The sequence below is a fragment of the Phalaenopsis equestris genome, unplaced genomic scaffold, assembly GCF_001263595.1.
Source record: "Phalaenopsis equestris unplaced genomic scaffold, ASM126359v1 Scaffold000272, whole genome shotgun sequence".
In the NCBI taxonomy this organism is placed as follows: domain Eukaryota; kingdom Viridiplantae; phylum Streptophyta; class Magnoliopsida; order Asparagales; family Orchidaceae; genus Phalaenopsis; species Phalaenopsis equestris.
The window spans coordinates 113,591-137,871 of record NW_018164714.1 but is presented as its reverse complement, the minus strand read 5'-3'; the positions used below and the strand labels follow the sequence as shown (position 1 = coordinate 137,871).

Below are 24,281 nucleotides of genomic sequence, written 5' to 3'. Positions count from 1 at the left end.
TATATAAATGTTGTTGAAAATACAATTGACTTTGATATATTAAAATCACTAAAATCAATTGTATTTTCAACAACTTTATATCAAAGTCAATTGTATTTTCAACAACTTCATTGAAATAAAAATAATATATATATATATATATATATAATGATATTAAAATCAGTAAAGTCAATTGTATTTTCAACAACTTCATCGAAATAAAAATAACTCATCCACCTATGTTGAATATCTTCTTCTAAGAAAAGTTTTTTTTAATATTCATTTTTGTTAAACTTTATTTGAATTAAATCTTTATTTTTCTTTTATCTTTGTTTGGCTAATTTATACATATATTTTTCACTTTTTTTAATATCTAATCTATTATAAAGATTAATAAAAACAAAATTCTTAACATCACAAAAAGTTCTCTTAGACTTACTACAGGTTACCTTATATTTTTTTCTAAATTCTCTATGCTTTTACATTTAAATCAATTTTTATAACAAAATTTTTATATTTTATATTTTTCTTGCACATTATTATTCAATTACCAATTATTTTTTATTTAAAAAAGCTTTTCTTTTTTATTCTCTGAATACAGCTTTTATCACATGTTTAATAATGACATAAAATTAACTTCTTGATGAATATACCAAATCTTAAAACTTTAAAATTTACTCATAAAAATAATTTTATTTGTATCTTTTTGGCACCCTCATCAAATTCTATGATAATATTTCATTGTCATTGAATTTTCAATTTATGATGTAAATTTACGGTGCGTCAAAATTTACATTGAAAATTAACGGCCATAACATAGGATTTTGTGTCATGCTAGTATATGCATACTAAACAAAAAATCAAACAATGATTTATTGGTTTGCCAACAATTGAATTTAGTAATGATAATCTTTGTTATGCTTATATAGTTGGTAAGCAATCCAAGACTTTTTTAGGAGTGAGAATTACTAAACTTCTAGAATTACTATATATGAATTTATTTACCTATCAGTACCACAATATTAAATTTTTTTAAAAAATACATTTATAATTGTTAGTGATTATTCAGAATTTACAAGGGTTTTATTTTTAAGAAACAAAAAGATGCTTCTGAAAAGTTTAAGAAATTTACAAAATACATCCAAAGAAATTATAACTAGATTAGTTGGATTCAAATAAATCATAAAGGGGAGTTAGTAGCTTATTTGAAGACTGCTGTGATAAAGAAAATTTTAAACATAATTTGTTTGTGCCCAAAATTCTTTAACATAATAGAATTGTGGAGGGAGAATAAAACTTTGTTTAACACTTGCAAAATCTATGTTAAATAGATATAAGTCACCTAATTTTTTTGGGGAAAAGCTATAAATATCACAATTTATGTGATAAATAGGCTAATTCTTAGACTAATACTCATAAAAACACCATACTGATATTTCCGAGATCCGTTGGGGTAAGTCGCTGTAACTGTTCTGCACGGGAGAAGAAGAAATGGGGAAAGCGAAGGAATAGATAAGAAGAAACGAGCAGTGATAGAAGAAGAAACAATGAATTAGGAAAGGGAGAGGAGACAAACAACTGAAGAAGAGGATGCGAAGGGACGGAAGCTAGGGAGGCGTTTTGGCTTTATAAATCGCAATAGGGTGAGTATTACCTACCTGCAGAGACGAGAGAAGAGGCGTCACAGCCTCGAATGGGAAGAAGCGTCGTTAAGCAAAGAAGAGGTGGGAGGTCTCAACATCAGTGTCGCGCGGGGGAAGAGTCGACGCCGCTTTCGTGCAGAGGAGGCGATGGGTTAAGCTCGTGCAGGAGGAAGACAAAGTCGAGCCAGGGACGTTATGCTTGAGAGCATTTAGGGCTTTTGTATAGCCAACAACAAGGAAACATGGGGAAGAGGGCAATGGCGTGGAAGATTGAGCAAGGCGGAGATAGGAAAGAGGCGCATGAGGAGAACCGATGCCTAGTGCGGGTTTTAAGTCGCAGGGAAGAAGAGGAAAAATTTTACATCCAGACGCAGCTCTGCGTGCGGACTTCCAATAATATGACGTCACGTGGAGGTTATTGTGGGGTAATTGAAGTGAAATTGCGAAGGTTATTGAGGGGTTATTAGCAGGTTATTGCGGGGGTTAATGCAGGGGGTTATTGCAGGGGTTATTAGAGATTATTGGGGGGTTATTGCAGGGGTTATTGCAGGGGGTTATTGATGTAGAACCACGGAGGTTATTGAGGGATTATTGCGGGGGTTATTGTAGGGGGTTATTGTAGGGGGTTATTGCGGCGTTATTGAAGTTAATCTCCAATAGCCCCCCAATAACCCTCCCAATAACATATGTGGTTCCACTCCAATAATCTCGGCGGTTACACTTTAAAATTTTTTTAGGTGGGCCCGATATAGCACATGACGGCATATTACTGGAGTCCACACGCAGGGCTGCGTAAGGGCTCCGAATGTAAAATTTTCTCCACGGAAGAAGGCAGCGTGGTGTCACGCTCCGTCATCTTCAGAAATAATTGGCAAGGTAAACATAGGAAAGGAAAATTCTAGAAAAGCCCAGGATGTAGAGAGCAATCCAAGGGATTCTAGAAGATACCACAACATTCTAGAAAAAACTAGAAAGAAGGAGAATATTCCAAAGAATTCTAGAAGGTTCAACATAATTCCAGAAATATGCTGAAAAAAGCAAGCTTCCAAGAGATATCTAGAATATTCTTCAAAGTTCTAGAATCATATATACATAAAAAAATAAAGAAGAACTATCTAGAAATTAATGTATTCTAAAGTAATCTAGAATGTTCCCATAGTCTTGGAGAGGAATATATATAAGAGTCCCTCCCCTCATTTGTAAGCATCCAAGAAAGGACCCAAGGAAATCATTCAAGCTTTCAAGTATTGCAGTTCTTCTTTCTTAATGAAGTGTTCCTTTCTCCAATACTTCTCCCCACTCTTATTAGAGTGTTTTGTCCTTACAAGTCCAAGTATTGTGAGGAATAGACTGATTTAGTGTCAAAGAAGAACGCAAATCCGCACGGGTGACTTGAGATAAGTTAGCCCGTGACAGCTGGTATCAGAGCCTCAGTTTGAAAGTATGAAAAAAAGCGTCAAAGAGCACGTGATGGAATTTGAAGTGATTAATGTGGAATCATCTCAAAAAGGGCGAGATCGTCAGGAGCAAAGAGATCCAACTGCATCGAAACCACATGGGAGGTCCAAGGAGATCATGCACAGCTTTGATTCGCGCCTTTTTTGGGTGGAGGAAGTGATGAATGGCTTGGAGACTTAGATAGGGGACCTTGGCCAAAAGGTTGATGGACTCGAGGAGGAGGACATCACAATCCATTCAATCATCAGAGGTATGATGCTCCAACTAGAGGGATCCTTAAGGGATCAAATGGCTAAGATGCGGGACAATTTGATGGGAGAGCTCCAGGAGGTACGAAGAGTCTAAGAAGATGAGGTGAGCAGCATATCTGCTAGCTTGGAAGAATGAGTGGACATCTCGCTATGCAAGAGGGCTATAGCGACACCCACCAACCATCTCACCTTTGAAGCTAAGAGGATTGAAGTTCCAAAACCCAAGAGTTTTGGAGGAGCTCACAACATGAAGGAAGTGGACAATTTTTCATGGGGACTTGAGCAATACTTCAGAGCGATGTGGATTACAGATGGAAGCAAGAATACAATTTGCAATTCTTTATCACTCAGACATCGCTATGTCGTGGTGGAGAAGAAGGTCATGAGATATTGAGAAAGGTATGTGCACCATATCCACCTCTTTAACAAGGAGCTAAAGAGGCAGTTTTGCCTCGAAAATGCAAAGGATGAAGCTGGGGCCCAATTGCGAAGGCTCAAGCAAACGGGACCGATTCGGGAATACATTACGATGTTTACTAGCCTGGTTCTTGAAATTCCCGACATGTCTGACAAGGTTGCACTTTTCAACTTCATGGATGAACTCCAACAGTGGACAAAAAACAGAGCTTAAGAGACGTGGAGTGCAAGATCTTGTTACTGTCATCGTGAGCGCAAAAAGCCTAATTGATTACTCAAAGGAGTCCACAAAGTCAAATGATAAGAAGAGTATGAATGTCAAAGAAGGGGAAGAAAAGAATTAACACGATGAAGAGACCCGCCATGAATCGACTTTATCCAAATCAAAAGACAAATGAAACCCTAAAAATGACAAAACTAAATCACGCAACAAGTACTTTCTTTGTGATGGACCACATTGGGCAAGGGATTGTCCTCGGAAGAAAGCTTTGAGCTCTCTCCTTGCAAGTCATCAGGAGAAAGAAAGTGGTGATATGACAACACAGATGAGGTATATAAAACTGTTGAATGAGATGCAAGCTCCAACAAAGAGTTTACTCTTTGTGGAGATGGTAATAAACGGGAAGACCACTAGAGCAATGGTGGACACGGGTGCTTCCTATAACTTCATCTCCGCCGAGGAAGCAAAGAGAGATGACTGAAAGAGGAGACTCATCAAGGTGGTTAATTTAGCAGTAAGGTCAATCCATGGAATAACCAGATGAGTAAAGACCAGTATTAGAAATCAGGTACCTAAGACTTCTCTGTCATTCCAATGGATGATTTTAAAATTGCTTTATGAACGAACTTCTTGGATCAAGCAAAAGCGTTCCCAATGCCATTTGCCAATAGCATGTGCATCATGGAAGGGAATCAGGCTTGTTTTGTACCGATAACAAGAGCTAACAAGTAGGAAGTCAAAGTGCTATCGGCCCTCCAATTCAAAGAGAGCATTCAAAAAGACAAGGAGAGTTACTCGGTTATTCTTAACGACTCCGGTGAGGAACCGAAGCACCAAGAAGGCATGTCAAGGGATTGGTGGAGGTTCTTAAAGAGCTACCACCAAGGAGGGAGAAATATCATCTGATTAGGCTGGAGCAAAGAACTAAGCCGCCAGCCATTAAGACTCACTGCATGACACCCCTCCCCATACGACCAAGAAAAAACCTAAGTTTGCCAAGAGCAAACAAAGGAAGCTGATCCGAGTGCCAAGGGAAAGCCGCAATGAGGTCATTGCGAGCTTAAGTGGGGAAGAGTGTCATGCTCCGCTATCTTAAAAAATAATTGACAAGGTAAACATGGGAAAAGAAAATTCTAGAGAAGCCCGTAATATAAAAAGCAATCCAAGGGATTCTAGAAGATTACACGACTATCTAGAAAAAATTAGAAAGAATGAGAATGTGTCAATGAATTCTAGAAGATTCCACATAATTCCAGAAATATGTTGAAAGAAGCAAACTTCAAGAGAATTCTAGAATAATTTGGAAAGTTCTAGAATCATGTATATGTAAAAAATAATGTAGAACTATATAGAAATTAGTGTATTCTAACATAATCTAGAATGTTCCCCTAGTCTTGGAGAAGACTATAAATAGGAGTCGCTCCCCTCATTTGTAACCATCCAAGAAATAATCCTAGGAAACCATCCAAGCTTTTAAGTGTTGTAATTCTTTTTTCTTAGTGAAATGTTCATTTCTCCAATATTTCTCCCTACACTTTTTAGAGCGTTTTATTCTTACAAGTCCAAGTGTTGTGAGGGATAAGCTGATTTAGTGCCAAGGAAGAACGTTAAAGCCGCACGGGTGACTTGAGGTACGTTTGTCTGTGACATTATGCTCCTTAAGTGATAGTGGGTTGAGTTCGCGTGACTGATTTTTACTAGGCAGAGTTATCTAAGTAAAATATAATTTAAATGATACAATAGTAAAATAAAAGAAAAAAATTCTTAAAGACTTTTAGCTAAATATTCAGATTTGAATGGGGATAGAAGGGATGGAGGGTGCAAACTAGAGAAGAGGAAGAGTCATCTGAGCAAACTTCAGTAAAGAAAAGTATATGAAATAAATTTAATTAAGGCTTCTTTATGAAGTAAAATAATGGAAACTCAATACTTAAATAATGAAAATTTAATAGTTATTTATAACTAACTAAAATTTTGTAATATCAATACGCATGTTAGGTTTCCACAATAGAAGAGTCGACTCCAGGGCAAAATTTTATCGAATTAAGCACATTCGAAGTGAGTACTTATATTTTTAAATTATAGCAATAATTTGTTTCTTCTCAAATATGTTTTAATGATATTTGTAGATGTTTTATTCTGATTTAGTTATTTTTTTCTTTATTAGTTATATTGTTATGAATGTTGCAGTTATTTACTCATGCATTTTAGTGTGTTTTATAAAAGTATGATTGGATGCGATGAATACATATGTTTGTGTTGAATATTTGTATGTGCATGACTGGTTATGATGGAGCATCCATTGATGATACTAGTGGAAGAACACCAATGTACCCGTGCACGTAAATGGAAAATAATAATGATATTCATATTGATGTGTTATAATTTACATATTTTTATACGGTGTCTCTTGTGACAGTTGTATAAATATAAAATAATATTAATATGATAATAAAAAAAACCAATTTTAAATAATATATCAAATGTTTATATTGATTCATAAAAAAACTTAACTAGCATGCATATTGTTTTTTTTCTTTTTCTTGTATTGATGTAATTTAGAAGTATGAGTATTCACTGACTTATTTAGCAAACAGTTATATTTAAAAAAACTTTTCAAGTAAATTTTAAGTGACTAAAAGATGAACGATGGACTAGAAAACGTTTATAGAAGACGTGTACAACCAGTAATGAGGTAAAATTAATTTTAATCTTTAATTTGATTTTTAGTGGCTCTTTCATCTGTTAAGTTGTGAGTTAATATAGAAAATTTAATTCACCCGTCTGACCGTTTGTTAATTCCAAGCCCCTGACCAGGACGTGACAAAAGTAGTATCAGAGCTCAAGATTTAGGATTAATTAATGAAATCTAGATAAAAGACCAAAAGGGTAATTATAAGCAAATTCTAATAATAAAAATTAAGATTAACTCAAAATAATAATTATTATCCATTTAGGTATAGTGATACAACCAAAATTATAGAAGGGAGTTTGATAGAAAATTTATGTATAATTAATATTAAATTGCTTAATGGGATGTGAAGTGCGATTCATTATTTTTAAATTTCGAGTACGAAATTTTTAATAAGTGGAGAAGATTGTAATGATCTTGTATGGGGAAGAAGAAACGGGGAAAATGAAGCAACAAAGAAGAAAAAACGAACAGTGATGGAGAAACAATGAATCAGGGAAGGGAGAGGAAACAAACAACTGAAGAAGTGCAAGCGAAGGGATGGAAGTTAGGGAGGCGTTTTCTCTTTATAAATCGTGCAGAGTGAGTTTTACCTACATGCAGAGACAAAAGAAGAGGACGGCCTCGAGTGGGACGAAGTGTCGTCGAGCGAAGAAGAGGCGGAAGGTCTCACGTCGGTGTCGAACAGGGGAAAAGTTAACGCCGCGTTCATGCAGAGGAGGCGACCGATTAAGCTCGTGCGGACGGAAGCCGGAGTCGAGCCAATGACGTCATGCTTGAGAGCATTTAGAGCTTCTGCCCAGCCGACGATGAGGAAACTTGGGGAAGAGGGCAACAGCTTGGAAGATCGAGCGAGGCGGAGAGAGGAAGGAGGTGCATGAAGAGAACCGAAGTCTTGTGCGGGTTTTCGGTCGAAGGAGAAGCTCGTAGGGAAGAAGGCGACATGGGTTGAGTTTGTGGGAAAAAATTTGCGTACATAAGACATACACAGTGATGCGTACGTCTGTAACCTGCAAACATGTTACAATGAGGATTTTGGAAGGTTATAACCGCGTTATACCCCCTGTAACCTCCTTGTAACCTACTTGTATATGAAAACAGAAGCACAAAACTTACTAGAAGGTACAGGTAGGTTACAGGGGGTAGGTTACAGGGAGGGGAGATTACATGAGGTATAACGCGGTTATAACCTCCCAAAATACTCCTTGTAACCTGTTTGCAGGTTACAAACGTACGCATCGTCTTATGTACGCAAATTTTTCCCGAGTTTGTGTGGATGGTTTTTACTCGAAAGAGTTATATAGGTAAAATATAATTTAACAGTAAATAAAAGGAAAAAATTTCTTAAAGATTTATGGTTAAATATTCAGATTTGAAGGGGGCATGAAAGGAGGCGAAGGGTACGAACTAGAGATGAGGAAGAGTCGCCTGAGCAAACTTCGATAAGGAAAAGTTTAAGAAATGAATTTAATTAGGACCTCTTCATGAAGTAAAATAATGAAAATTTAAGAGATGTTTTATTCTAAAGTGGAATTTAATTAGGACCTCCTCTAAAGTGGAACTATAACTTAAATGTGTAAATTTAATAGCTAATTATAACTAATTAAAATTTTCTAATATGAATATGCAAGTTAGGTTTCCACTTTAGAAGAGTCGACGTTAGGGCAAAATCTTATTGAATTAAGCGTCTTCGAGGTGAACACTGGTACTTTTAAGTTATAGTAATAATTTGTTTCTTCTCAAATATGTTTGCAGTTAATGATATTTGTGTTGTGGATGTATATTTGTGGATGTTTTATTCTGATTAAGCTATTTTTTTCTTTATTAGTCATATCATTACGAATGTTGTAGCTATTTACTCATCCATTTTAGTGTATGTTTTATAAAATATGATTGAATGCAATGAATACATATGTTTATCTTGAATGGTTGTATCTGCATTGCTGGCTATGATAGAACATCCATTGATGATAAGTTAAGGAATACTAACGTACTCGTGCACGTAAATGAAAATTGATATTAATATTAATGTATTTTAATTGACACAAAATTTTAGACGGCGCATCTTGTGATTGTTGTATAGATAAGAAATGATATTAATAAATAATAATATAAACCTCTTTGAATAGCATATCAAATATTTATATTAATTCATAAAAAGTTTAACTGGCATACATATTCTTTTTTCTTTTCCTTCTATTGCTCTATTTAGAAGTATGAGTATTCATTGGCTTGTTTAGCTAACTGTTATATTTAAACTAACTTTTGAGGTAAATTTTAAGTGATTAAAAGATAAATAATAGACGAAAAAACGTTTAAGAGGACGTGTACAACCAGTTATAAGGTAAAATTAATTTTAATGCTTAATTTAATTTTAAGTGGTTTTTTATCTATTAAATTGTGAGTTAATATAGAAAATTTAATTCATTTGTCCGACCATCTGTTCTCTCCTTGATTAATTCCAATTCTCGGTTCAGGTTGTGACAGTCACCTTCATAGATTTGTTTGTAGATGTTTTATCTTCAAAATTCAAAATGAGACTTAATGGGATAAAAATTTTGAGGAAAAATTTTTTTTCTTGGACATTCATTTTCCTCTTCTATATTTAGTTTTTAATAGAATGAAGCTCATTGTGGAAGAATTGGTACACTTGATTTTTTACAAAAATTTAGTTAATCCTAAAGAAATAATGTAAATGATAATGATATAAAACTTTTGCGAGATTTTTTTAGAATATAAAGGAGATAATTCTTCACACAAAAATTGAGTATGTCCTAAAAGCCATTCAAAGAACTAACTATTGAGATCCATCTTCAAATGCATGACAAGAAAGTGTACAAGGGCAAAGGTAGATCAATTATCAATTCTGTTTGAAGCTGAAACAAAATCAATAAATGAAGTTCTAAAAGACCATTTTGTAGATGGTGGCTACAAGAGGGTAACGAAACCATTGCTAAAAATGATGTTTGAGAATTAGTCCCAGACCCCAAGATAAAAAAATACATTGGAATCAAATAAGTCTAGAGAATAAGTTAGATGACCTAGTATACATTGTTAAAAACAAGATTAGGTTAGTTACAAAAAGTTACACTTAAGTTTAAAGAATATGTTTTGAAGAATTAAATTACACTCATAGTAAGACTAGAAGATATTAAAATTGCTTGTAAGGAAACTTAATTATTTAAAATAGGAGTTAAAGGAGTTTTTAAGTAAATTTATTGACCAAGATATAAATGTTGATTACCTCCAAGTTTTTCAGAATTTAAATTTTTCTAACCATGTATTTAATATGAAAAAAGCATTACATAAATTAAAACAGGCTCTTAGATCAAGGCATGATAGTTTGAGTTCATTTTTAGATGACAATAAATTTACAAATAGTAGAATAGATACCACCTTATTATTAAAACATAGCAATCAATTTTGATTTTTGTGTGTGTGTGTGTATATATATATATATATATGCCCATTAGACGAGTCCCGATTATTCCTAGGTGTGCTAAATATTCGAGTACCAGGAGTTGGGGGGGTCTCGAACCCGTGACATGCAGGGACTTATGACCTTCAGAGAGGCTGCTCTACCAACAGACCATGGTACATGCACACTGTGCGCGCGCGCGCGCGCTATTATCCTAATATATGTTTATAAGTTTCTAATATATTTATTTAGTGTTTTCAAGATCAATAGCTCAAAAGTATCTCAATTCGATTATCCAATACATTGGAAACAATGAGGAAATTCACCGAGTTTGCACAATCACTAAAGCATGCTGCAAAACATAAATCTACTGCCAAACTCTTCACAAGTCAACCATCAAAGCTACAGCAACTAATGTAAGCGGCATTAAAGGTTAGTTGTGTCATTTGAGGTCTTGTGTCGTTTGCTTGTAGTTGGTCTCAAGTCACAAAAGCCATAACGCATCTAATAACCTAAAAATTATTTTTAAAATAAATTACATATTTTAATTTTAGATCAACAACTTCTCTAAAAAATTAAAATTTGTTTTAAACATTTTCAAATATTTATATTAATTTTTTTTAAGTTTTGAAGCAATAAGTTCTTATTTCTATAAACTCAATTTTAACTTTTCATTTCAATTTTCATTTATTTTCAATTTTCATTTATTTCATTTCAATTTTCATTTATTACTTTTTTTTTAAATGCAAGTGAGACCAAACGTTGATAATTTTGGCGGCTTTCATAGAAAGGATTGATGTTATTTTAATTTGTTTTATCTATCTATCTACATAGATAGAAATATATTTAAGTAATTGAAAAAAATTATTATTAAAAATAAGAATCATAATAATTTATTTATTTATTCTTAAATAATTATTTGATATTTATTTATAATTAGCATAATAATTCTAATTTGATTTAGGGTTAATTCTAACTTATATTTTTATTAATAATAAATATCTAATTTCTTTTCTTAACATGCATCTCGATTTCACTTGCTAATTTTACGTCTTTTCTGCACCACAAACATTTTGTAGATAGTGGATGCGCCACATTAGATACATGTCCTATTCAATTAGCATTATGCACTAAGTTAATCAAAATCATGGTATGCAATAATTAATCTAATCCTTCAATCTTCCTGTCCCTTAAAATATTACCAAACAACCATCGAAGATTAGATACCAACAGTTTTTGGATCAAATTAATCTAAATTCTAGGATTGTAATGTAAACAATATAACAAAATCAGGAATTATCAACGCCTAACCATTATAAATAAAAAGCCCGTGAATTTCAAAACACAGAACTCCCAAGAAACACAATAAAAAAGTGAAGTTGATATGCTAACCTGTCTGGCTCTTCCTTGCCTTTTATCACAGCTATAACATTCTGGATCGTCATTATGGTTTCATTCCCCTGAAGCAATGCCACGAAATAAAGAAATTCTCAGTTTTCATGCTCAAATGTCACTCTGGAATGCTGGAAAGTTAAGTGTAAGAAAATCAAAATATAAGTTGCAAATTTTAAGTCTTGATTCATAATCAACCAATAAATTGTTTAAATATCATTTCATTTCCTTTACTTTGCACCATTTCACTGCAACAAAACAAAATTTATCTCAAATATAAACAGAACTTCAAGAGAAAACAGAGAAAAAAATGCAAAGATCTTGAAAATAAACGAGCAAACCCCTCACTGCACATCATAAACCCTATCCATTACAACTAGACGGAATTCGAAGCTCACAAGGTATGTCAGATTGACGAACCCGGGCCCCGGGCCAAGCCGGTAAACGGGTGCTCCTTCTTCTCCTTGCCAATCGCCAGCCGCTATCTCTCCTCCAATCGTCCTCAGAATCGCTTCACCATCTCTAGACGAAACCGGCAGCGACGGGATACCCGGCATGAGTCCTCTGGCTACCACCTCTTCGACGCTCACCCGCTCGCAATCACTGACGCTAGCCCACCCCGGCGTCGTCGGATCACCAAGACCTCGGAGTACACTTCCCACCTGCACGCCGCTTGGCGGCATCCACCGATCATTTGGGAACCACTTTCCGCGTTCACCGCCACCGTAGTCCTTCGCGTCAGTGTAAACTATGGCAGCTATAGCACCGGCGAGCTGAGCGTTCCTAATGATGTCGCCGCGAAAAATCTGGCCATACCGCGCGAGGACCACGCTCCCAGTTACATCCACTCCAGCAGCCCTAAGCTTGGCAAAATCCTCAGCACGGCCGTAGTTAGCGTAGACAACTTGACCGGCGGCGGGGCCGGAGCGAGCGGAGGCGTGGAACGGCGGAAGAAACCCGGCCGCGACATGGATCGCCGGGGTAGATTTCCTGGACGAGATCAAAGGAAACGGAAGGGGATGTAGGCTCTGAGGAGAGGGAAAGGTAGCGATGAACAGGGTAAGATAGAAGAACATCGTAGGAGACGATGTGAGCGGGGATGGACGAGGAAGAGAAGGTTTCGAGGACGTAAGCTGCGGCGGCGGCATTGGCTTCGGAGCCGGCGGCGTGGGGACGACGGGTGAGGGCGAGTAGGTGGTGGGCAGCGGTGTCGTTGGAGGCGAGGTGGAGGAAGAGCAAGTGGAAGGTGGACTTGGAGGGACGGCAGGCGTTGACCAGCAGGATGATGAGGACTGCAAATCCGATAGCCGCTAGGGAAAGTTGCCGTGCGATTCTGTGGAGCTGATCTATCTCTTCCTCAGTGCTGTTGGAGCAGTTTAACAGGCTTTAGATTTCTTTGTATGAATGGAACGTAGAAACTGTTTTCGTTTATATATATATATATATATACATAATTTTTTGACATTATATACCACCCAAACCGCTATGTTGGTGTCTACCATAAGATGGTGAACTCTTAATTTTTCATGCTAATATAAGTAATCATGTATACATTATTTCATTCTTCATATAATACATTCTTTTATTATGAAACGCTTTAGCTCTATCTACTGATAAATACACATAATCTTATTGAATCTATAAATCATGCAATAAACTATATATGCATCTATACTGAAATCTTTATATCATGTAGTCATTAAAACTTTTCTTAGGAAAACTATAATACAGTTGTTTAACATACATTTGTTTCATATCTAATAATATAAGGAATCTACTATAATCAGGATGTCATTAAGACATACAATAAATGAAATTAAGCATATATTTAGAAATAATGAAAATTATTAAAATTTAAAAATATGCTTGCTCACCTGAAATTTGAATGACTTTCTCTTTTCCTTGAATTATACATTTTTTATTCTTAAATTAGCACTTATAAATTTCCTAAAGTAATATTTAATAATCAACGGGAATTTAACTAGTAAGAATTTTATGATTAAAACAATATCTTCCTTTTTGTTTATAAGTTTTTGCCTTCTTCCTCAAATACTAAGAATTTACCAGCTTTCTTTCACAAGTCTGAAATGAATAAATTGGATGATATTAATTTAAAGAATTATATCATTTATTATAATGATAATATACACATTTACATTTCCCCCTTATAAATTTCTTCAATCGATTTCCTCGCTCCCACGATTTCTTTCTTTTGTGAAATCAATAATTTATGAATCCAAAAACATATGCTCTTGATTAAGTAATAAATTAATCAATATTAACTTAAATACCTATAAGATTATATTGAACTAATAATGCCTGAATAAAATTTTCCATATTTCACCTACTTCATGCTTATGTTCAATGTTGCTCGGACCCACACAGAAGTGAATGCAAAGCTTTTGCTTCGCTCGGTCATATCTTCCTTGCACAAGAGTTTCTCGACTCCTCTCTTCTCTGCATGAGGCTGGCTGGATTGCAGGATTATGTCTACTTCTTCTTTCAAACCTACAATTTAGGGTTGGAAATGATCTCGTCTTTCTTCTTCCTTCTTTACGACAACTCATTTTTCTTCCTACTCCTCAGCGGTGTTCTCTCCTTGTTTATTCAAACTCACAAGTCAGGGCTTTAGTGGATTCGACTCTCAATTTCAAGCACAAACTCTCGCCTCTCCTTCTCTTCATCCTCTTCTTTTTTCTCCTTAATTATTATTTCTTCCTTCTTCTCAATCTCTCTCTTTCGCTCTCCTAGTTTCGTTGGTTCAAAAATGGCATACGATATTAAGTTGTAACTGAAGAGATGCTCCAATTCATTATTTTTATTTTTTATTTTTTTCAGTTATTAAAATCTTCCACCTTATAAAATTTTACCCTCAAAATTCATTAACTTCACACAAGCTAAACAATATGCACATGAATCATGATCTCAAGAAAGTCAAATTCTTGCTAAGTGATAACCAAAATAAATATGATAACATAACTAAGATAACACCATATCTAATACAGTGAAACATAACTAACACAATATCCAACTTCTAAAATCAAAGTACAAAAAAATAATCAAGACTAAACAATTAACGTGAAATTCAAATGACATATGATAACATAACACCCAAATGACAAATCAATCATCAAACTCTACTAGCAATTATATAAGTAGCAACATTTTCTTTAGATTCTTGATGAGAGAATAGACTCTTTGTTGCATGTTCTATCTTGATTTCTTCTTATTAATCACTTTACCAGCCTCTATCATCTTCTGTTGATTGCTCCTGAAAATAGATCTCTTCTAAAAACTCTTATGGGTTAAATACCATCCTGAGTTAGCATTTAGATGGACTCTTTGGACAGAATTTTGATTGTTCCTCATCTATTATCTAGTTTGTTTGCATGATTAAAATCCCTTAGAACTAAATAGACATTCACCACAATGTTGTTTCCCAACACTTAACACAGGTCTCTAATTTTGTTGGCAGTCTGGCTAACAGTTTCATCAACATAGGACTTTGTCGTCTCCCCATTAGATTTTATAGAAAAAACAGTTGGTATCACTTCTTCCAAACTCTTCCTCTTGTGTATGTCCTTACACTTTTGAGTCTGCTGAAAATCAATTTCTACTAGTCTAGCCCTATCTATTAGCACTAAATATTCCTCAATCCTAAGTGTCACTAGTGACTACCTGATTGAATCCTTCAATCTAGAAAGAAACCATTAGAATTTCTCATTTCCATTTAAAACTAGTTGTGGTGCATATCTCGACATCATAGTAAACTCTGCTTCATATTACATAACTTTTCAAACTCACCCGCACTAGCCGAATGAATTATCATGCATCTATATGCTAGCTGACAATGGTACAAACCAATCTTTGAATGTTTGCACAAACTCGTCTCACTATACCAAGGGGCTTGGTCAACCATCAAATTTCTCTTGTAACTGAACTTGCTACCATATCTCAACTTCTTCGTCAAAGGCAAAGGTGACAACGATAACTCTCCTCTCTAGTGAACATGTTATACCATCTATGTTTTTCTCCACCCTCATCAGTTATTTTTCAGCTTCATATGGATCTCCTACTCTAGAAAAAAAAAGATAGTCTCATATCTTAAAAGAGCTTCAAGTACTTATTTATGGGTCCTCTCCACTACTACTAACTTGAGAATAAAAATTCTTAATCAACTGATTTATATCATTCATCGTATCAGAAAATGCATTAACACTAATTGTGACATTCCTGGGCATAGCAAATTCATTGTTATCATCCCCGACTTATTCCTCCTGATCATCCATAATTTTGTAATAATAATGAAATAATTTAATTAGACTTGATTAAATATTTAATACGTATTATTTATATCTTAATGTAATCCTCATATAACTCTTTCATTAAAATTCATGTTGTTTAATCTAAACTTTGTCTTTGACACCACTTTTGTCACGATCCGACCTGGGCCATTAAATTTACCAAGGCGGAAACAGACAATAAGATGATAGAATTAAGTTTTCTATATTTCTAATTCCATCACTAATATTTTAATAAATAAAAATTAGTTTAAAGAACAACTAAATGAAATATTTTAATTAACAAATAAAAGTTACAGTTCTAATTGTTGTTCTTGCCTCATGTACATATTAGCTCCTCTAATATTAATCTTATTTAAAAGCTTAAACCTTATAAAAAATATTAAAACAATATTATGAGTTATCTAAAGATAAAAATAGGAGCAATCACGCTTCTCAACTACAATAACCAAAGGGAAAAAAATAATATGCATGGCGATCTTTCTTATTTCATTTTAAAAGGTTATATAAAAATTTAATGTATGCATTCATGACATTTACTCAATGAAAATAATCAAAACTTCTGATATATAACTCTAACTTTAATTTTATTTCATACTCTTAAGATTCACATCTGTCTCAGGTGCATCGTTAAAACATAAACTAACGCACCTCTATTTGATATTATCTCATCAGCACAAAACTTTGTGGTCTAATTTACACAATTATATGAGGTGGGAAGGTGCCTGCTAGCACATGATCAATATTCGCCCGTTGGCACATCTATTAGTGATCTAAACATCATAATTGTTTGACGTGGTAGGATAACATCTACGTGCATGGCTGCACTTGTGTCTCTTGTATGTCTCATAAGGGGGTGAACTCATTTTTCAAGCACATACAAGCAATCATGTATACACTACTTCATTCTTCATATCATACGTGAAACACTTTACCTTTATCTACTAATGAATAAATTCAGTTTTACTAAATCTATAGTTAATGCAATAAACTAATATAAATATATACTACAATCTATATATCATATAATCATAAAAATTATTCTTAAAAAAACTATAATGTAGTTGTTTAGCATACATACTTTTCCTATCTGATAATATGAAGAATTTATTATAATATAAATCTCACTAGAATATAGCATAAATGAAATCAAACATATATTTAGACATAATAAAAATTTATAAAATTCATAAATATAATTACTCACCTAATGTCTGAATATCTTTATGTTTCCCTTGAAATAACTTTTTGTTATTCTTCAATTAGCATTCATTGCACCTTTAAATCAACACTCCTAATTAACATTCATAAATTTTCTAAATTAATATTTAATTATCAACAATAATTTAACTATGTAAGAGTTTTATGTTTAAAACACTAACCTCTTTTTACTATAAAATTCTTTACAGTTTTCCTCAAATCCCAATAATTTATTAGTTTTCTTTCACACTTCCTAATTGAATAAAATTTAATAACATTAATTTAAAGAATTATATCAGTTATTCTAATAAAAATATAGACATTTATATTTATCTTTTAAGTTTCTCGAATTGATATCCTACCTCACTCTCACGTTTTTCTTTCTTATGTGAAATCAATAATTTCTGACTCCAAAATTATGCTCCTTGATTTAAGATTTATGTAAAAAATTAATAAATATTAACTATAATACTTATAACATTATATTAAACTAATTAATGCTTGAATAAAATTTTGCAAATCTCGCCTTCTTCAAGCTCAACTCAGTTCATCTCTTTATTGTTCATTGTTTGCACATTTAAAGTCTTACCTTTGTTCTCCTTCGATGGAATAGGGTACAACGCCCTCTTCGATGTTGCTCAGACCCACACTCAAGTGCATGCAATACTTTTGCTTCTTTCAGTCATATCTTCCTCGCACATAAGTCACTTGACTCCTCTATTCTCTACACGCAGCTGGACTAATAGTGAGACCTTTTCTACTTCTCCTCTGCTTGAACACACAAGATAAACTTGGAAATGATCACACCTTTCTTATTCCTTTTCCTCTGCAGTATCCTTTTCTTGTTCATACGAGACCTTTTCTACTTCTCCTCTGCTTGAACACGCAAGATAAACTTGGAAATGATCACACCTTTCTTCTTCCTTTTCCTCTGCAGTATCCTTTTCTTGTTCATACTCCTCTGTGGTGTTGTCACCTTCTCTATTTGAACTCACAAGCTAGGGCTTCACTGGGGTCATCTCTCCACATTAAGAAATAGTTCACTCTCCTCGTCTTCTCTTCCTCCTTTGCTTCCTTCTCCTTCATTGTTGTTGCTTCCTTCATCTCAATCTCCCTCCTTCGCTCTCCCAATTTCGTTGGTTCGAGAAAGGTATATGACTATTAAGTAATAACTGAAGAGATGCTTCTAATCAATGTTAATATTTTTATTACTCTTTATTATTACAATAACTCATGTCTTTTTTTACTCCAAATAAGGATAATACTTGGTGTACATGCATAGATACTCATGTCATTAAAAAAACTACTATTAAGTATAGGTGTCCTATTCTCAACTTAATGACATGTTAGATATAATGGTTAGTGTGTTAATTTTCTCCTAAATTGATCTTAGGATTGGATATCATCAATCCTCATGCAATAGGGTGATGAATGGAAAATAATCTAAAGATACAAGATGGCTTATATGAAAAGTTGGTGATGCAATTTTGCTTAATTGATACCCTGCTACATTCATGCAAGTGATGATACATGTGATGTGCCCCTTTATTGGAGTATTCTTAACCTTCTTTAATGATATTCATTTTTTAATCAAAATAAAAACAATCCTATAGATGGCAAGTTTTTGAAATATTTTGCCAAAAAAACCATATTTCATATGTAATAATTGCTCGTGCATGTCTATTTCATTGATCTTCTTATGATTTATCATTTTTAGTGATGGCATCCCTACTAATAGTAGGAAAATTAGGATAATTCAATATTGGTCTACCCCAATCTCAATTCACGATGCTCATAAATAGCATGGGTTAGTACCTTCTATTAAAGATACATGATTCAATATCATTATGACCCCAATGATCCAATTTCTTAAAAAAATATAAATTTGTTAGACAAAGCAACTATATTAAGAAATTTTTATTAAGTATAACAACAATAAATTACTATTACCGATAAGATATTTGAGGCATATTATGATGATTTTGGATTAAGTATTAAATGATACCTTAGATATGAAGGCCATCAAATTGCTCTCTTTAGTGAGAAACTACATATGGTAATGAGTTTATGTTATCGCTCAAGCTTTATAGTACTAATAACATTATCTATTCTCATGAGTTTATATTGTACTACAATCATAAGGCTCTTAAATATCTAAATGCTCAAAAAAAAACTTAGCTCACAAAATGTAAAATGGTTTCAATTTCTTCAAGACATATAATTGTTTTAAAAATAAGGATGCTACAAAATAAAGTTGTGGATGCTCTCAGTAGAATATGCGCTCATTTAAAAATTATGAGTATGAAGGCTTTTGAATTTTTATATCTTATCACCCTCCAATTAATGGTCACACTAAATTTGCAATAAAAGCATAACAGACTTGCATTAGTGTTTAGTGATCGATCATATCAATAATTGTGACTTGGTTCTTCCTACTAATGAGAATACTGATATAGGTTTTATTAATAGGACAATTACTTTGTATCCTTCTATAATTGTTATTGAATATGAACCAACATAGCCAATTAATCTCATTGACCCGCCTATAACATATAGGTCTAACGCATTCGCATTCCCATTCGGATAAATTTGGATGATTTACATCAAAAAAATTCAACAAAGCTTACTTCAGGCTATGATTAATATAAAGTAAGTTTTGATGCATATAGATGAATTATAAAATTTAATGAGGAAGGTTTGCTCCTATTTAAAAATTTAATATTTAGAAATATGGTCCCATACATTTGAGACAATAATAAATGCAAAGTTTATTAGATAGATCTTTCATTGAATTCAATAATCTCTTCAATATTCAATGTATAAAATTTAACATTATGTTGAGGCAAGCCTTTGATATATTACTCCCTTTATAAATAGTAGAAACATGTGGGCCAATACTCCTTTAACAACTCATATACCATCTCATCATTTAAGAACTCACCATGCAATCCTAATATTAAAGGATTAAAAAATCACGACATCTGATGAAGATATTCAAATATTCTTCTTTTATTTGTGAGGCTCTACTGAAGGATTCATGGTTTTCTTTCAATACGTTGTAATAGTTGAGCCCCCAATTGTTATATGTTTTTTTTATTATTATTTTCATCCTTTGAAGAAGAATCCTTCAAACATGGGGAGTGATGATATAAAGCAACATTGTTATCATCATCAATATTGTTATCATCATCATGTAACCTATGTTTATGTATTCAATATATATTTTGTATACTATGAACCATTATTTTATTGGGCTTTTATGTCATTTTTTGGGCATTTATATAATTATCCTACATTTTGGTTTTATATGCATTGGGATATTTTACTTCACGACCCATATAGAAATTGCATACATAAAAGTTGGTAGCAAGTTTGATAATAATAGTAGGTATGATAATGATAATAAGTTTGGCATTGATATTAAGTATGAAAATAATGATGGAAAGTAATGATAGATTTTAATTTGGATGTAAGTATGTGTTTTGTTGTCTCCCCCTCCCATTCATATAAATCCAATAACTCTATTAGTTTTAAGCACGTCATTTTTAGAATGACTTTTTTTCCTTTTTTTAAAGAAGTTCTTAACTCTTTTTAAGTTTCTCCTCCAATGAAAGTGACTATCTAAGTGTATAAGTATAGAACTCTTAAATAAGGATTTATAAGGAATATGATCTCCATGACAAATGACTATTTATAGAAATAGACTTTAATTTATTTGTACTTTGCTACTAATAATCTTAAATTTGCTACAAGTTAGATCGACCATAACTTTTGATTCCTTCTTTTGAATTTCTTATAATTAGACATCTGGTGTGGTTATCATATCAATAAATTAAACCATTTTATCTCCAACATCACATTATTGTTATTATATTTATGCTTACAATTAGTTGCATGTTTCATAATTCATTGATAATAATTTAAGAATTATAGTTGCAATTAAACTCATCTTACAATAATTAAATTTCTCCTACATCACATCTCCTCAACCTACTAAGCCTCAAATTATTTAAGTGTTCTTAGAAAAGACCTTAGATAGCATTCATATTTAGAAATCTTTAAGACCATACTAATTAAGGAGAACACAGAGACCTGAAAAACTATTAAGGCAACCCTAAACAATTAATCAAGTGATAGTCATCAAAATCAACATAGGCATTATGAAAGAGATAATGAGATTAATTATCCTCAATGTAATGGTGAATTTGAAACAATAAGTTTAGTTCGTGCCTACTTTTAATGGTAGGCATGAATCATTTTAAGTTATGCTTCTTGTGTTAGAATCTAATGAACTTCCAATTTATAAATTGAAGCATCATGAGCAACTTTTTTATGATAATTTATACATATGGAACACGAAGACCAGGATGAGAAAACCCTAAATAATTAATCAAATGATAGTCATCATAAACAACATAGGCATTATGAAAGAGAAAATGAGATTCATTATCCCCAATGCAATGGTGAATTTGAAACAATAAGTTTAGTCCATGCCTACTTTTGATGGTAGGCATGAATCTTTTTAATTTATGCTTCTTGTCTACGAATCTAATGAACTTTCAATTTATAAATTCAAGCATAATGAGCAATTTTTTAATGATAGTTTAAACATATGTACAAGCTAATACAATAGCATGCAACAAGATCTATTGTATATTCTTGTTGATATAAATTTGAATGTGAAACATAATCTGAATAAAAATTTGAATCTACATATAACACTAAAGCTAAAATATGAAAACTTAAAACATATGCAATTTGATCCTAAATTAGATTGTGATTCTCTTCCTTTTCAAAATCTTGCTATTAGTTGGATTATAGTGAATGCATTGCCCATGCATTTGACACTTTAATGAACCATTCTGTTGCAATTAATGATAGGCATGTGATTATCATGCTAGCTCATTTCAGTATTTTATAAGTTTTCTTAAAGTGATATGATTTATTTTATTTGTCTTTTACACTTAAATTACAATCGCCCCCTTTATTTATTTATTTATCAGTCGCAGCTTTATTATTACACTTTAATGAACTATTTTTTTGCACATAATGATAGACATGTGATTATCATGCTAGCACATTTTAGTATTTTATAAGTTTTCTTAAAGTTCCATGATTTATTTTATCTGTCTTTTAATGTATGCAATTTCTATATCGGTCATGAAATAAAAATATTCCAATGAAACACAATAGTTTGTGATTGATATTAAGTATGAAAAGAATGATGGAAAGTAAAAATAGATTTTAATTTGGATGTAAGTATGTGTATTGTTGCCTCCCCCTCCCATTCATATAAATCCAGACCTCTAGTACTTTTAAGCACTTCATTTTTAGAATGAATTTTTTTTAGTGAAGTTCTTTTACACTTTTTGAGCCTCTCCTCCCATGAAAAGGATAAGGATTTTTAAGTAAGGAATATGATCTCCATGACAAATGACTATTTATAGAAATAAACTTTAATATACTTGTACTTTGCTACTAATTAGCATAAATTTATTACAAGTTAGATCGATCATAACTTTTGATTCCTTCTTTTGAATTTCTACTAATTAGACATCTGGTGTAGTTAATATATCAGTAATTTATGCCACTTTATCTCTTACATCACATTCTTGTTATTGTATTTATGTTTTCAATTAGTTACATGTTTCATAATTCATTGATAAGAATTTAAGAATTATAGTTGCAATCAAATTTATCTTACAATAATTAAATTTTTCCCACATCACATCTCCTCAACCTACTAAGCCTCAAATTATTAGACCTTAGAAAACATTAATATTTAGAAATCTTTAAGACCATACTAATTAAGAAAAACACGAAGACCCGGATGAGAAAACCCTAAATATGATAGTCATCATAAACAACATAGGCATTATGAAAGAGAAAATGAGATTCATTATCCCCAATGCAATGGTGAATTTGAAACAATAAGTTTAGTCCATGCCTACTTTTGATGGTAGGCATGAATCTTTTTAATTTATGCTTCTTGTCTACGAATCTAATGAACTTTCAATTTATAAATTCAAGCATAATGAGCAATTTTTTAATGATAGTTTAAACATATGTACAAGCTAATACAATAGCATGCAACAAGATCTATTGTATATTCTTGTTGATATAAATTTGAATGTGAAACATAATCTGAATAAAAATTTGAATCTACATATAACACTAAAGCTAAAATATGAAAACTTAAAACATATGCAATTTGATCCTAAATTAGATTGTGATTCTCTTCCTTTTCAAAATCTTGCTATTAGTTGGATTATAGTGAATGCATTGCCCATGCATTTGACACTTTAATGAACCATTCTGTTGCAATTAATGATAGGCATGTGATTATCATGCTAGCTCATTTCAGTATTTTATAAGTTTTCTTAAAGTGATATGATTTATTTTATTTGTCTTTTACACTTAAATTACAATCGCCCCCTTTATTTATTTATTTATCAGTCGCAGCTTTATTATTAACGTTGTCATTGGCGGGTTTCAAGCTCTAATCACCCCCTTTATTTATTTATTTATCAGTCGCATCTTTATTATTAACGTTGTCATTGACTGGTTTCAAGCTCTAGATTCAAATAATGGAGAGTTGCGTTAAATAGTCGGCGGGCAGTGTAAAATTTTTGACGAAAAATTATGACATGGATTATTTAAATTATTTCGTATCAATAGGATACAATGGAGGAAAAGTATTCATGCAGCCAACAACACGTGATGGGATAAACACTTGTTGTTGTTGTCGTCGTCGTAGTCTTATTATTATATTTTCTTTTTATTCATAACTTAAATGGTAATCTCTGTTTGATAAAAACAAATTGAAACGGTTTGCTAATCTTAAAGTGAAACACTGGAACAGCAAATAATCCTGAATTATTATGTGGACCAATTACCAAAAAAACAAAGATGTTTTTTCATTAACAAGATGGTTTATCACATAAAAATGCTGTGTGACATGTATCATAATAATTCCTGTAGCAAAACTGAAAGCAACAACATTCAAGCACATCAAGTTCCAAGCCATTCCCTCTTACTCTGATCATACCTCAGGGAAGAGCAGCTCCCACTTCTAAATTCTTTTGCTGTTATCTTATTTATCAACTCCCTCAACCTCTCAGAGCCTGGTCCAGATTGAAAAAATGAATCATTCCCCCTTGATAAGCAAGGATCCTCTCCACCATCTGCATTTCCAATGCACCAAGCACCAGGAGTGAAATGGCCTTCAGTCCGTCCGAGAAGCTCGCGATCAATCTTGTCGAGGACCGGGTCGTCCTTGGGGAATTTTCGAGCGAAGGGAGCACCGCTCT

At 32.9% G+C, this 24,281-nt stretch overlaps 1 protein-coding gene and 1 pseudogene across 6 annotated transcripts in view; both read right to left on the bottom strand.

Moving 5' to 3' along the window:
* Positions 1 to 17,631, bottom strand: part of LOC110024741 — a 46,370-nt pseudogene extending 28,739 nt beyond the window's left edge.
* A 6,232-nt stretch (positions 17,632 to 23,863) lies between these two features.
* Positions 23,864 to 24,281, bottom strand: part of LOC110024736 (beta-glucuronosyltransferase GlcAT14B-like) — an 18,048-nt gene continuing 17,630 nt past the window's right edge. For all 6 annotated transcript variants that reach the window (XM_020724872.1, XM_020724871.1, XM_020724869.1 and 3 more), the window contains one exon: positions 23,864 to 24,281. In XM_020724872.1, the coding sequence (XP_020580531.1) occupies positions 23,983 to 24,281 (299 nt within the window). In that variant the 3' untranslated portion in view covers positions 23,864 to 23,982.